Source organism: Mustela putorius, unplaced genomic scaffold (genome assembly GCF_011764305.1).
Source record: "Mustela putorius furo isolate JIRA1106 unplaced genomic scaffold, ASM1176430v1.1 tig00004035_pilon_pilon_pilon, whole genome shotgun sequence".
NCBI classification, from domain to species: Eukaryota; Metazoa; Chordata; class Mammalia; order Carnivora; family Mustelidae; genus Mustela; species Mustela putorius.
The window spans coordinates 723,967-738,781 of record NW_025422171.1 but is presented as its reverse complement, the minus strand read 5'-3'; the positions used below and the strand labels follow the sequence as shown (position 1 = coordinate 738,781).

At 44.2% G+C, this 14,815-nt stretch overlaps 1 protein-coding gene across 2 annotated transcripts in view; it reads right to left on the bottom strand.

Annotated features, from left to right (window-relative positions):
- ATP12A (ATPase H+/K+ transporting non-gastric alpha2 subunit) overlaps positions 1-14,554 on the bottom strand; it is a 28,461-nt gene extending 13,907 nt beyond the window's left edge. For both annotated transcript variants that reach the window (XM_004778223.3, XM_045072401.1), the window contains exons 1-11: positions 14,411-14,554; positions 13,617-13,772; positions 10,504-10,563; positions 7,483-7,686; positions 6,628-6,741; positions 5,301-5,435; positions 5,052-5,169; positions 4,556-4,824; positions 3,754-3,952; positions 3,486-3,595; positions 1,735-1,869 (exon numbers count right to left, since the gene is read on the bottom strand). In XM_004778223.3, the coding sequence (XP_004778280.1) occupies positions 1,735-1,869; positions 3,486-3,595; positions 3,754-3,952; positions 4,556-4,824; positions 5,052-5,169; positions 5,301-5,435; positions 6,628-6,741; positions 7,483-7,686; positions 10,504-10,563; positions 13,617-13,772; positions 14,411-14,419 (1,509 nt within the window). In that variant the 5' untranslated portion in view covers positions 14,420-14,554. The remainder of the gene's footprint in view (positions 1-1,734; positions 1,870-3,485; positions 3,596-3,753; positions 3,953-4,555; positions 4,825-5,051; positions 5,170-5,300; positions 5,436-6,627; positions 6,742-7,482; positions 7,687-10,503; positions 10,564-13,616; positions 13,773-14,410) is intronic.
- Between the last annotated feature and the right edge of the window lie 261 nt (positions 14,555-14,815).

The window sequence follows — 14,815 nt, the reverse complement described above, 5'->3', positions numbered from 1 at the left end:
TTTTTATGAGCTGGTCTCAGTTTGGAGAATTGCTGTTCTAAAATCAGTAAGACACAGACTTTCTCCTTTGTTTCCTTTAGTTGAATGATACCCCAGAGACCTTCCAAGGTCACAACATAGGAGACTCTTTTTTTGAGTGTTGCTTATGTGTAGATATAAAATGGCACTAACAGCCTCCAAAATGGCTCTTTGGCCTCTTCTGCAGGAAACCATAGAGGTCCTCCTATCTATCAGACTATCAGAGTAGTCCTAACTCTGGGTAGCTTACTTTCCCCTTCAACATTTAGGACATGAGGCCTCTTGGAACCTGCTTTTTCCTCATTTCTCACATGATGAGGAAATTCTTTACTAGAGTAGATGGAGCCCCAGCATGATTCCGAGTCTTATCCCTGATTAGAAGACCATTCAATTATGGCTCTGGCCCTTATTAGCTGTGGGATAATGTTCTGTACCTCAGTTTCCTCATTCCCAATCTTATGGAGTTGAGAGAACTGAGAGATTGAATACATGAAGAAATTAGCATATAATAACTATCATTACTATTGTTATATAAGGATCATTACTCATTCTATTTTCCTTTCTGTTTTGAACAAGAAATCTGATTTACTGGCTTTAATATTTTACTTCATACATTTTTTAGTTGTCTATTTGGCTAACTACAATTCTTCTTTGGCTGGTTATCCACAAAGATGTTTGCAACAGTTATTTCCCAATCCTAAATGCCGTCCAAACAAAATGTGAGGGTAAACACCAGAAACTTTTAAACACACATATTTATCTTATTTATATACTTTCCTGTTATGCAAAGACCAAGTCACAAGGGCCTGCTCTCAGCTTTGGTCTAAGGGAAGTCCCACCTGCAGCAGTAAACCAGGCTACAAACTGTCATTTGTCCCACTCTGAGGAGGATGTAGCTAGCTGACCATTGGCTGGTCTGGAATGAGTGAATACAGATAGGCAATGATAGCCATTTTCTTCCTGAGCAATGGGTAGAAAGGAGGTCCCTGTCAACTGCATATGGGGCAGAACTAGAAAAAGCATGTCTGGTAACAGTCATCTGAGAGACTATTCATTGGTCTTCACAAAGGGCAAGGTTTACTCACAAGGCCCAAGCTACACTGCTCAGCTTCTGTGTTGTAGTAGACAAAGCATAGCCTTGGGAGTTGAAAAGACATGTGAAAGCTGGTTATGCCACTTAGATGCTTGGGAACTCTGGTCACATCAACATTTTCTAAAGGCCTGTTTCCTCACCTAGAAATTGAGATTAATTACTCCCACCTCAGGCTTATCGTGAGGATTAAATGAGAGAATGTATGCAACTTGCCAGATACAGACTAAGGGAGCATTAAATGTTAGTTCTCCCCATTCCCCCAGTTTTCATTTATCCTTTAGGATGTGGCTTTTGCCCCTCATCTGTGCAAATGGTACCTTGTGGTGGTGGAAGTGGCATATGTGTGGGAGTGGGGGATGGATGTAATGTAGATTGATCACTCACAGGAACATCCAGGCCCTGAGAAGATCTTCACTTTTCTTTTTTCTCTACCTATTTCTGGCATAGGGGAAGAAGCCAGCAAGGGAAACCTATTCTGGGTATACCAGATGCCCAGGACCTGTATCCCTGAAGGCTACTTTTGAAGTCAAATATCATTCAAAATACATACTAACCAGAGAACACTTACAGGTAGAAATGCCATTCTTGTGGTAATAAAGATTCAGTTGTGAGGAAAAACTCACCTGAAATTTGTTGGTTGAGTTAAAAGGGATTTCAGCTACTTTGTGGTTTCTTTTTCTAATCTCCATCACATCACCTAAAATGACCTCTGAGAACTTCAAAAGAGCAGTTTCGGAGGCATCTCCAACCACAACTCTCTGAGAATCAAGAGATAACAAATATTTGTAGCACATAATGTTTTTTTTTTGTTTGTTTGTTTTTTGTTTTAACATAATCTGGTTCTTTTGTGATTATTTTAAATGAGCCAGCAGATGGCCTAAGCTCAGTATCTAACAAATGACAGCACCACAATGAGCCACTGACTGAACCATGGTGGAGGTGTTAAACTGGATGATGGTGCTTACTGGCATTAGGGTAATTCAAAATAGTCTGAGCTCTGTGAGACCTGGAGGGCTGCATGAAGGAACCTGCTACGAACTAGTCTTGAAAGATGGGTGGATAACTGACAGAAAGGAAAAGAAGAAAGCCTTCTGGAAATCAGAATGCCATGAATGAAGGCATGAATTGGAAGAATTCCACTGTAAGTCCTGGACGTCCAGGTGGAAATGGGGGATGCAGAGATAGAGAGGGCCTTGAAAGGCAGACAAGGTCCAAAGCTTGAGCTGCAGAAAACAGATGCATGGAAAGTTTTTGAGCAAAGTTAAGTGAAGCGGTCCATCTAAAGAAGTACTTAAGGAAAATTCCTGGTATGCAAGAAAGACCGGGGGGAGGGATAAACCGCAATCATGAAGGCCAATCAAGAGGTTGTTATAATTAATTAGATGTGAGGTACTGGCAATAACAGAAAAGTAAAATTATGTATTTATTTGAAGCAACAATAATAGGACCTGGTGATTCACTAGATATTAGTAATGAAGAAAGTTAAAGATAACTTCCAAAAGTTTTGGACTGGATAGGAAGTTAAAATCGTTATGCCACAGAAAAATAGAAAAGGGACAAGATAATGATTTAGAGCCGGGCTGGGTACAGGTGGAAGGTGGCATGTATAATTTGTTGAAAGCCTAGCATGGCAAAACTTTCAAGTGGAAACACACAGCTAACTGGAGATCCATGGAGTTTGGGTGAAAAATCAGAATTGGAGATAAGGATTTGAAAGCTATGGACAGAGAAATCATGGGCCAGGAGGAGAACTGATGAGCTGTCTGACAGAGAAAGAAAACCAACCAAACAAATAGTCTAAGAAAAAGGAAGAGTCAGTGAAGGAAACAGATGGCAAATAGAAAATCCCAGAGAAGATAGACTCAGTGACAGACTGAGAAGGAAAGGAGAGGGGGAGAGGAGAGAAGAAGGGGAGGAAGAAGGGGGAGAAAGAAAAGAAGTTTGTTTTTGTATATTCTAACATTCCAGGGCCCCTTAGCGCTGCATCTAGGAGTGCCAGGAGGATGTTCTAAGGTCAATCCTTCTATTTCCTGCCAATTATATTTTAAACGTCAGTGAATGGCATTTATGTAATAAAGAAACTTTGATTATATCTACTTAGTTTGTAAAGGAAAGTAACTTAAAGGTACATTCCTTTTCAGGAATGAGAATTTTCAATAGAACTAAATCAATGTTCTGAGGACTTTCATACATCTCTGATTTCTCAAAGCAAATAAGGGTAATGAAAATTTTCTGCAGGTCTTGTGAGTCAGACTTGCTATTACTCGTACAAACTTTACTCAGTGGGAGAGATTTAAATCAAGAGCCAAATCAAAACAGAGAAAATGACTTCAAACAGGCTGTGATTTAAGACTGAGTGATACTGAAGCTTTACCTTCATGATGGGGACACTTTCTTGTCCGGGACTGAACTCAGCTCTGTTACACAATGTTATTATCTTTGATAAGGAGGCCCAGGTTCCAGAGCTTTGATCAAAGACTTGGTCTGGAAAATAGAACAGTGGATGCTGTGGGTGCTGGACCTAATATCTATACTATTCAACCAATTCTCTGAGTCTGCACACCAAAGATGCCATGTTCTGCTCAGCCCCCTCTACTCGAGTCCACAGCTTCAAGCCACACTGAGTGTTCCAGAAGACTTACTTGAATGGTCTTCACTGGTGTCAGCTATGAATATCTGATTGTCGAACCACAGATGGGCCACGGTCATCCTGTTCTGGGTCAGAGTCCCAGTCTTGTCTGAGCAAATGATAGAGGTGGAGCCGAGGGTCTCCACTGCTTCCAGGTTCTTCACCAGGCAGTTCTTCTTGGCCATCCGTTTAGCTGTCAGTGACAGAGTCACCTAGACAGGAGAGAGAGAGAGAGGAAGAAGTTTTGAGAAAAATCATCATTTCGAACTGAAGCTGGTTTCAGGATGGAGGTATTGTTATAGATGTGGCAAAGCTGACCAAGTAGCTGATAACCCACATAAATCCCTATGTATATGCCATATTCCTTTTATTAAATGTAGGAGTTTAACAATGTGCCTAAGTTCCTCAGTTGTAGAAATTGCCAAAGAGTCTTTTTCTATTTAAGAAATGTGAAACTGTAGGGAAGGTGTCAGACTTCCTGAGAATCTGTAAGTGGTGGTTTGCATCTGTCTTATCTAGATCTTTTTTTTAATCTTATCTAGTTTTTAAGAAGGAAGATAATATGCAATTTGCAGATAGTGCCCCTAAAAACGAAAATAGAAAGTTTTCTAGGATAGTGTTAAAAATGTTAAAAATATCACAGTTCCATTTGTTTAAGAAACAATCTATTCAGAATGTCCCATGGTGTCCCCTTACAAGAGTGTCACCCTGAAGATGGAGGAGACTCGCAGTGTATGGTGGGCACACACCCAGCACAGCAGAATGCTGTGTGTTAATAGGGTAAGGGGAAAGGCCACCTAGCAGCACGGACTCACAGTGACAGTGGCCAGGAGACCCTCGGGCACATTGGCCACAATGATGCCAATGAGGAAGATGATGGAGTCCAGGACCTGATACTTCAGGGACACTGCGATGATGAAGAAAAGGATGCCAATGGAGACGGCCACTCCTGCCACAATATGAACAAAGTGCTGGATCTCAATGGCAATGGGTGTCTTCTCATTTCCAACTCCTGAAGCCAGTGAGGCAATCTGACCAATGATGGTGCGGTCACCCGTGTTGATGACCATGCCAGTTGCTGTGCCTACAGGTGAAATAGACATTTTATTCTGGGGATCCTCAGCTATGAGGGAACCACAGCCTGCTTACAGTCCTCTCTTTGCTGGTTTACATGATCAATTAGCACACGTTACAAAGTTCTCTGGGCTCTTCAGTTCCATGCAAGATATGCTAAAGAGACAAGAGCATAAAGCCTGTAGGGGAGAGGTGATATGGGTGGTACATGCAGTCATGGGAACCAGCCAGACTTACCTTCCAGACAGGTTGTAGAATAGAAACCAATGTTCTTTGTTTCCAGGGGACTATCGTGGGTAAACTCAGAGGAACGGGGCTGGGGTTCAGATTCTCCAGTGAGAGATGAGTTATCTACCTAGAAGAAATTTTGAAAAAAGTTCAAGACTGGGCATCTTGTTCCCTGCCCCAGTAACACTGAGATCTAGGAAGACAACAGAATAGCTACTAGTTATGAGTGTGATCTTTGGGGTGCCCTCTGGTGCTTACCTTACAGCCCTGAACAGACAACAACCTGATGTCTGCAGGGATCCGGTCTCCTCCTCTAATCTCCACTATGTCCCCCACCACTAGCTCCTCTGCCGGGATTGTCATCTTCTCTGAGTCTCGAATGACAAGAGCTTGCTGCAAAAGAAAAGAGAGACAGATGCTTCAGATCCTAGAATGATGCCAACTCTCCTCCATCCACATCTCTCCACTTCTCCAGAATGGAGGCACTGGAAGGCACAGCTGTCAGAATGGCAAAAATACAACAAAAAACTTTTGCTTGGGGCCTGAAGACACTAAGAACTATCTTTTCTTGAGGAGGAACTCTCAGAGATATTCTTGGAAACAGAAAACGCTGCTGTGGGCAGATATAACAAACTACCAGCCCAAGCACGACAGAGAGGGACAATTAAGGATGAATGATCTTGGCTAGGATGTCTGGGAAGGACTGTAATGGCTGAGCCAAAGGGTTTAATACTCTTGCTCGTGTCAGGAAGACTTGAACGGGGTAGAAGGCAGATCTCCCACTTCTTAGCATGGACGAGTCCATCCAGAACCTTCTCTAGCTGGCAGCTCTGTGAGCCAGGGGCAGTGTGGTTTTCCCACTGTGCTAACAGTGGTGTGTGATCTCCCTAGAGGACTCCTAACATGGGGTCCTGTGGGAAGACAGGAGCAGGGGGCCTCCCTTACCAAAAGCAGTTTGGGGAAACATGCAGAGAGACTCCAAAATGGGTGCAGAAATGGTCACAGATGAAAAATGGTAGGTTGACCTCCTTGGCTACTGGGGAACACTCCTGAACTTCTACAACTTGGTCTTAGAAGCTCCTGAATTCCTTTTGTTTGAACAGTTCACCAAAGCTCAAGAACAGTAATAGAAGATGTTGTGTGATGACTGATGTTTGTCTTTTTTTTAAGATTTTATTTATTTATTTGACAGAGAGAGATCACAAGTAGATGGAGAGGCAGGCAGAGAGAGAGATAGAGGGAAGCAAGCTCCCTGCTGAGCAGAGAGCCCAATGCAGGACTCGATCCCAGGACCCTGAGATCATAACCTGAGCCGAAGGCAGCGGCTTAACCCACTGAGCCACCCAGGCGCCCCAACTGATGTTTGTCTTATTTCGCTCTTGACTAAGCGTTTTCCTGTATCTTACTTCCCTGATGATCTCAAAAGTCTGTGTGAAAATGGGGCTTCAGAAGGACTGCCTAAGACTTCTCAGACAGCAAAGGATGGAGTGCTGACCCTCTGCCTCAGAGGCCCCACTCTCCTCCTTATCTGATGCTTCCTCATCTGAAATCACATGGAGACCAGAGAGGGATGGCTGCCACTCACCTGTGGGATCATCTTATTGAAGGTGGCCATGATGTTTGTGCTTTTTGCCTCTTGATAGTAAGCGAAGATCCCTGTTAAAATAACGACCAAGGCAAGCACGCAGCCCAAGTATACCTGGGTAAGGAGAAGAAGCATCAATCAGAAAAACAGCCTTCAGGAATGAGCCAGGTCCTGGGCTACAGCTCTCCTTGCAAAGGTGAGAGACACGGCAGTGGTATCCTGGTGTCATTTACAGGTCACAAAATTTACCTATTTTAAGTGTATAATTCAATGATTTTTTATGAATTTACTCAATTTTGCAACAATCACCACAATCCAATTTTAGGACATATCCATCATCCCAGTGGCAGTCATTCCCCACTGCAACACCCAGCCCTTGCCACCTATGATCTGCTGTCTCTAGGATATGCCTGTTCTGGACATTTCCTATCAATGGAGTCATATAGTGTGTGGCCTTTTGCATCTGGCTTCTTTCTCTTAGCATGATGCTGGCCAGTTCAGTGTCTGGGTTTTGGTGCTGTTATCAGCAGGCATAGATGCTCCCCATGTTTAAGGGATACAATTAGCTTTGAGGAGAGACCCAAAATATTTCACATGGATGTAGATCTTTTTTTCCCCCCTTAGGAACTTATAGTGTGTATGTGTGTGTCTCTCTCTCTTTAAAATTCAAGCTCTGAGACATCAGAAAGTCAGCTATAATTTGTATTTTACAGCTGGCAAAATTATTTGATTTTCCCAGTGATGGATCAGTGTGGACTCCTGACTGCAGCCCACTGGTCTGCCCACTAATGGCCTACTTTAGGGTTGTTTTTCCATTACTAGTTTAGAAAAACCTGGAAGGAGACCTCCCCTTACATTGTCCAGGGATGAGGATGTATTCATGGAATACTGGATCCCATAAGCAATCCAGCACAGGATGGCTCCTATCCACAGAAGGATGGAGAACCCCCCGACCATCTGCTTAAGGAACTTGATGATCTCTGGTGTTTCCTTGGGAGGAGTGAGGGCATTGGGTCCATTCCGAGCCAAGAGCTCAGCAGCTTGGGTGCTGGAGAGACCCTGAGAAAGCCAGACAAAAACAAATAGGAATTAGACATTTCTCTTCCCTCAGACAGATGTCATTCTTCTGCAGGTTGTGGGTAGGAGTTACCATGCCCAAGAAGGGCCTGTGAAAAGTGGATGATGTCTTACCTCCCCGAACTCTCACTGTTTTAAAAAGAATATTTAATATTAATGCTTAATATCAGCCTGGCAATGTACTCTGTATATTTGCTTATTTACCCTTCACAAAAACCCACTGAATAAGGTGCAGTTATTATCCTCATTTTATAGATGTGGAATTTGAGGCACTTGGAAGTTAAATCACCCAGCTAGTAAATGGGTTCCAGAGCCACTTTATTACACTTTGCTAAGGTCTTTCAGCTACTTGCAGATTTATCCAGAGACAAGAGTAACTTGGCTAAGGAGGATTTAGCTAATCACTAAAGTTAAGGCCAATATGGGAACTATCCACAAAATATTCTCTTTTCTAGAATTTCTACATATTGCACTGGCTAATTTTTCATCCTTAAGTCTGGTGTCTTTCTGCTTTTCTGTATGTCCACCCCAAATTCTAAGTTCTACCAAGCTAAATTCTACCAAACTCAAGCCCACATGTGTAGTCACTTCTTGCCAGAAGCCCTCCCTGGTAGGCATGCCTTCCACAGGTATACAGAGGGCCCTCCACCCCTCTTGAAATCCTGTATTGTGACTCATAAGGTTCCCCACACCCCACAAATTCTCCTTTAAGGAGAAAGTCTTGTCATTACTTTTTCTTCCTAATCATGTTGTAAGCTACTTAAAGGACAGCTTAAAGACTATCCACGCGGTGCCTGGGTGGCTCAGTTGGTTAAGCTTCGTACTCTTGATTTCAGCTCAGGTCATGATATCAGGGTCATGAGATCAACCTCTGTGTTGGGTTCCATGCCCAGTGTGCAGTCCGCCTGAGATCCTTTCCCTCTGCCCCTCCCCTTACTCACATGTGCTCTCTCTCTAAAATAAGTTAAAATAAATCTTTAATTAAAAAAAAAAAAAGACTCTGGGATTCTTGGGTGGCTCAGTTGGTTAAGCGGCTGCCTTTGGCTCAGGTCATGATCCCAGGATCCTGGGACAGAGTCTGGCATTGGGCTCCTTGCTCAGTGAGGAGCCTGCTTCTCCCCTGCCTGCCGGTCCCTGTTTGTGCTCTCTCTCTGACAAATAATAAAATCTTAAAAAAAAAAAAAGACGCTATCCTTGTTAATTTTTGTGTCCTTTATATGGTGTCCTGATTGTTCAGAGGCTCAAATATTTGCTGAATAACTGGATTTGAAGTCACTAACTTGTAGTCAGAATAAAATTCATCTCTGTCATCACTGTCTCCTTCCTACTTTTTCTCTACTCTCTCAGCCCCATGTCTTGCCATGGCCCCCTTAACCACCTGACCAAATTGCCTCCTCCTTTTGCTTCTCTACCGTGGTACCTGGGATCAGGGATTTGTTCAAATCCCCAGTGAAACAAAGTCCTACCTGCTATTTCTCTGAAAAGTCTCTGGAATCTGTCCCCTTTCCTTCCCATCTCACTGCTGCTACCTCGTTTCAGTTCCTCATTTTATATTCCTGGGTTATTGTCTCATTCTTTTAGACCCTTCCATTTCCCACTTAAAAAAAAAAAAAAAAGTTCATCCACCTACCTATCTATATCTGTATATATCTTGTACCAGAATTCCCTTTTGAAAGCCAATCTTATTTAAATCACTTCCTTGTTTAGAATTTGTGTGTAACTAATAAAGCCCTTATTCCTTAGTTTAATATGGAAGTGCTTAAAGGTTTCACACAAACTGCCTCTCCACGGTCTCATTTTCCACCCCTTTCTCTCCCCTTTCCAAACACATTAGCTTCCAGAAACTCCAGATTGCTCTCCAAATATAGTCTGTTCTCCCTGGTCTCCTGGGTAGTCTGCTAACTTAAACCCAATTCTTCCTCCTGTGTCTTGATTTAACACTGCACCATCCAGGGAGCCCATTCTGGTTTTTCCTGTCAGAAGAATCTGTCACTCACTCAGCACACCATTTAGACCTCCTCTCTCTTTACCATCTAAGTCGAACAGACTGGATGTTATGATACTCTCTTATATACCTGCCTCCCCTGCTGAACTGCTCAGTCCTTAAGACCGGGGATCACCTATCCCTCTTTGGCCCTCTCACTGCTTGTCTTGTGTGTTGCACATAGTGGGGTTTTTTGTTGACTTGAACAGATGTATCCAAATCTCCTGATGTCAAGACACCAAAGCTTTTGACATTTAATTTGAGTTTGAATTCACACAAGGAAGCAGTTCTTCTGTGGTGGGGGAATTTGCCAGACACCTGAGAGCATACCAGTCTGTCCTGGAGTCATCATCGTTCCTTCTCAGAGGAAGAGGCGAACAAGCAGTGTTGTAAGCCTGTCACTCTGGATGGTTGCTTTTTAACACTGGTTTTCCCCATTCTTTGATAAGACCTTATACTTCCTGGACATGAGGATTAAAAGCAACCTCTGACCATGACCATAAGGAAGTGTCCGAGCCTTTCTAAGGACACCACAGCTTTCCTGCAGTTATAATCAAAAGAAATGTTTATAGCCAGGAGTCCAGCTCAGCAGAGGGGCTTGACTCCAGGCTTTGGTTCAGGCACACCAGCTCTTAAAGTTAACCAGCCCTCTTTTACATACTGGGCATGTGCGTGACTGGTATTCTTAAAGTTGCTGCTTCAACCTAAAGATGCCGTCTACTTTTCCATACACCTTATGCACATGGCTTTAAAGTACAGTCCTTTGCATAGTCCCAGGGCTTTTCTTCCCAACCCCTAATCCCTTGATAACTTACTGTAATGATGTTTGTATCATATTTCTTTTCCAGTTCCTTAATGCTGAGTTTGTGGTCATCCTGAAGTCCATGAAAGGAAGAAGAGAGTGCATTAATAATTCCAAAATACTCAAACCCTAAGCTTTGACCAGCCCATGAAAACTGAGAAGCACTGATGATAGGAGGAGCCAGGAAGTGAGGGAGAGAAAACCCTCTGTGCCAGGTGGTTATTGCACTGAGAGAAAAGAGAGTCTTGCTACAGGGGAGGCTTGCCTTCTGATTCACCGGCCAGGGGATTTTCTGGCCATCCCTTAAGTTCAGACTTAGTTTGTCCTTTACCACATATTAGCTGTCTTTAGTTTTTATGAACAAAGTATGTCATTTCAATCTGATCTTCAGCACATGCAAGTCCTAGCATACCCGTCTGCTGTCCGGGTACTGGTAATCTGGATACTTAGTTCAGTACCCGAGTTCTGGGATTAGTTGAGGGTGACGAGCAATACCAAACCAGACCAGACCCATCCAACAACTCCTTACCCATGGAGCCCTCATTGGGCAGGTAGTCTCTGGTAGAAGCAGCAAGCCTTTTCTTAATCAAGTACTTGAGACTCAGAGAGTTTATTTGGTAGAGAAGCCCTACAGATTTAAAACTGCCAAATAAACACCAGTATGACCCACACTTGCTAATTTTGTTATAGAATCATTAAACTAAAGCAGAGTTTTTCAACTTTGGCATTACTTACATTTGGGCCAATAACTATCTGGGTGGGTGATGGGGACTTCCATCTACTATATGTCACCTACTAGCACACCCTCCCTAGAGTAGTGGTAACCAGAAATGTTTCCAGACCCCACTAAATGTCTCATGGGGGGGCAAATTCCTCCTATCCTGTCCCTTGAGAGCCACTGGGCTACAGGATTGGAAGCCTTTTCCTGTCTCAGAAAACCTAGGGGGCAAGGAAGCCTTCTTTAGCCCACCTAGACAACCTAGCACTCAGGATTCTTTAGGTTTTGATCATCTGAAACAAAGATTTATACTGTGATGGATACTAGAACTATCTCTTAAGTATATGAAAAAAAAGGTTACCTGTTAAGAGATGAGATTTTCCAATTAAAAAATTATTTTGTCCTCTCCTCTGCCAGATTCTGCTTTACTCATTTAGTCATTGTACCAATATTGATTGAAAGATATTGCTGGGGATTCAAAGTATTAAGACACAGTTTTGTGCAGTGTGCTAAATTCTGTGCAGATCCAAGTAACAGGTGATTAGAGCCACTGGTTGCATGGATGTATTTCATAGTTTAAGGGGCCTGTACAGTGAGGCAGAATAAGGCAGAATATCTTTCCTTCTTTAGCCTTGGCTTTGGGGACGAGAGCATCGGGGAGAGCGAGGGGCTGGAGGCATGGTGGGTGCCTGTGGCGCACTCTGCTGGCCAGCACTAGAATAGCTCAGGGCATCATCCTGCGTCTCAAGACTTCTATCAGGTTACCCGTCGGTTGATTACCCGTCGGTTGATTACCCGTCGGTTGATTCAGCAGCCAGGGATACTTTCGTTCTTGTCAAGGATCTAATGTGCCAGAGGGCATCCCAGTACACAGTCACAAATTAAATTATAGGATTCTTGTGAGAATTTTGGGAAATAAGAAGGAAAGATTTTCCTCTCAGCCGGGAAGCAGGGGAACACTAGTTAACACTACAAAAATTATCTTTCTATACTATCCATCTTTCCAAAATGCTCAGAGAAGGGAGATTCTCTTCATAATAAACAGGCATATGATATAATGGATATATATTCATGTTATAAGTAGCAATTTTATGGAAGACTACATATGTCTTCAATCCTGAATGCTAGAGATACATAGGAAATAAGAATGACTATTATCTGGTGCTGTGCTAAGTCTTTCTCCTGCTTTATTTCACTTAACCTTTTTAACTACTCCAACAGGTAGGCACTGTTTTTTTTTAAATTCCTATTTTTTGAAATAGGAAGTGAATGTCAATCAAACTGGGATCTGAATTCAGGTCAGTGCAATTTCAGGGCTGTGTGTTCTTAAATGTCTGTCAAATACCTAGTGGTGTGTTGCTAAATTTTTCACAAGCTCTCCAGGAAAAATAAATAAAAAACTCTGACTTGTACTTACTGATTTTTCACTATAACCAAGTTGTAAGATGCTAACCCAATGTCAACCAACTTGCCAAATTCCTGAAAATTTAACAATGGGCTTTCTAGCCCACATGAACTCACACCACTACTGTCTGCGCCAACAATAACAGTTTTAAAGTCTGCAATGAACTGAAGGGATGATCTAGTAAAACTTCAGGCTTGCTGTAGAAGTTTCCCCCTTGACATTCCTGACACATAACCTGTCACATTTCAATTCTGAGGCAGATCTTGCCCATGGTGGACAACTTTAACAATTCCAAAGTTCTTCCTTCACAGGAATGACATTGTGCTTCCATAAATTACAAAATTACTAATTATAAATAGTTTAATTATGAATTGCATAAATTACAAAATATTCTTACTCTTTTCTCATTTTCCCCCCTCACCCATGCAAATTGTTTATTTCCCACTTTACATAAAGAAAATGGAGCTTTACCAAGTTTGCTCCCAGTTACCAATCACTTAAGTGGAACTTTACTGAGCCCAAGGTTCTCTGAATCCAAGCCCAATATACTTTTACCAGTGAAATTATTCTATTTCACGGGGCATACATAGCTAAAAACCTAGCAAGGTTAGTGGCTTTGTTTTCCTCCTTCATGGTTCCAGCTCCAGTAGTTTTACCCTATCAGCTTAAAAACTGGCAGTTGGGTACAGCTATCTCAATGAAGCAGCCAGGAAGGAGAGAGGTCTGGGCTGTGCCTGTGGGGACTGGAATCAAAGGCTCTTCCCTCAAGAGTTCTAGCTGGGAGTGCCTACAACCAAAATGCAGGAATCCTGCAGAAGCCCTGACCCCCAGGGCAGATATTATCACACCATTTATTTTAAACAAGGAAACAAATCTCAGGCGGATTTTCAAATCCTTGAGACTGATCCTTCTTTTGTTAAGAAGTAGGCTATAGGGGCAAGTTCTCAAGGGGAAAGGGCAGAACTCAGTGGACCCATATGGCTTAAGAACCATATCAACTGACCAGATCCACTTCTTTCCTAAGCTCCTCCTTATAGTGATTCTTTCTGGGTTCAAAGCAGTTCTTCAAGCCTCTGTACTTCTCCTTGCCATTCCCCTTGTCTGTTTGTTGGATGTCTTTGGTTCCACTGAGCTCCACAGAGTAAATTTCTAGTGTTTTCTGAAAAGAAAGCAGAAATACAATATTGGTCCAAGATGGGTTTTCTGAAGAAGTGTCGAGCACTTCTCTTTGTGGGTCAGGGACCTAAGAGAGAGTAAGGCGCAGGATGTGGAGAGTTTCTCTCTCCCCCACCTTCAAACTCCCAGGCCCTTTCTCTCCTTTCTTCTCCAGTATAAAGGATAGATGGCAAAGCCCTGCCGGCATCTCCTCAGGGTGACCCCATCCTGGAGTTGGGGAAGGTGGGATGTTACTTCCTCCTACTCGAGACAAGACCCCTCCAGCCCCAGGGTCGCCCTAGTACTTTGCTCCCAACAGTGCACACCGGCGTGTGTCCCGCTTCTTGGGTAGGGCGTTGCCCAATGAATCTCAGTCCCGGGCGGGGCAGGCTTTACAGACCACAGCGCAGGCTGGTAACCCCCAGCCTGGCGACACCTGCCACATCGGAGACGTCCAACGGCCCTTGGCGTTCCTTCCCAGAGCGTATGGATTTGGGTCTTCCCCCCAGTCAGCTCCGGGAAGGGAAAGGAGCCGTGCAGAGGTCAGGAGCGCAGAAAAAAGGTGGCCAGTCCTTCCTCTTTCCCCTCGTCTTCCATCCCCTCTATACGGGTCTCGGGCCGGCGCCAGGGGCCTGCACGCACCTTGGTCATGGCGAAGGGGGTGGCGCCGCCGGCAGGCGAGCTTGGTGTCCGGGCTCTGGCGGTGGCGGCGCGCGCAGGGCAAGCGTCCCGTCGGGCGGCGGTGGCGAGCTGCGGTGGCGAGAGCCCCACGCTCACCTCCTGCGGTCAAACGCCAGCCGCTGCCGGGGGGAGGCGGTGTCCGCCTTAAATGCCGCCTGCCCCGCCCACGTACCTACCTGCGAGCAGGTTGCCCGGCCTCAGGACGCCCGGGGAGGAGGGAGTCCTGCAGGCGCGGTCCTGGGCGCGGAACCTCGCGGCTGTGCTCCATCCAGGGAGCCGGGAGCGACGCGGACTTCGGCCAGGGATGTGGGGTACCGGAGGCAGCGCCGTCGAACGGCCGCAGCCTACCCTCTGATGGAGCCTCCG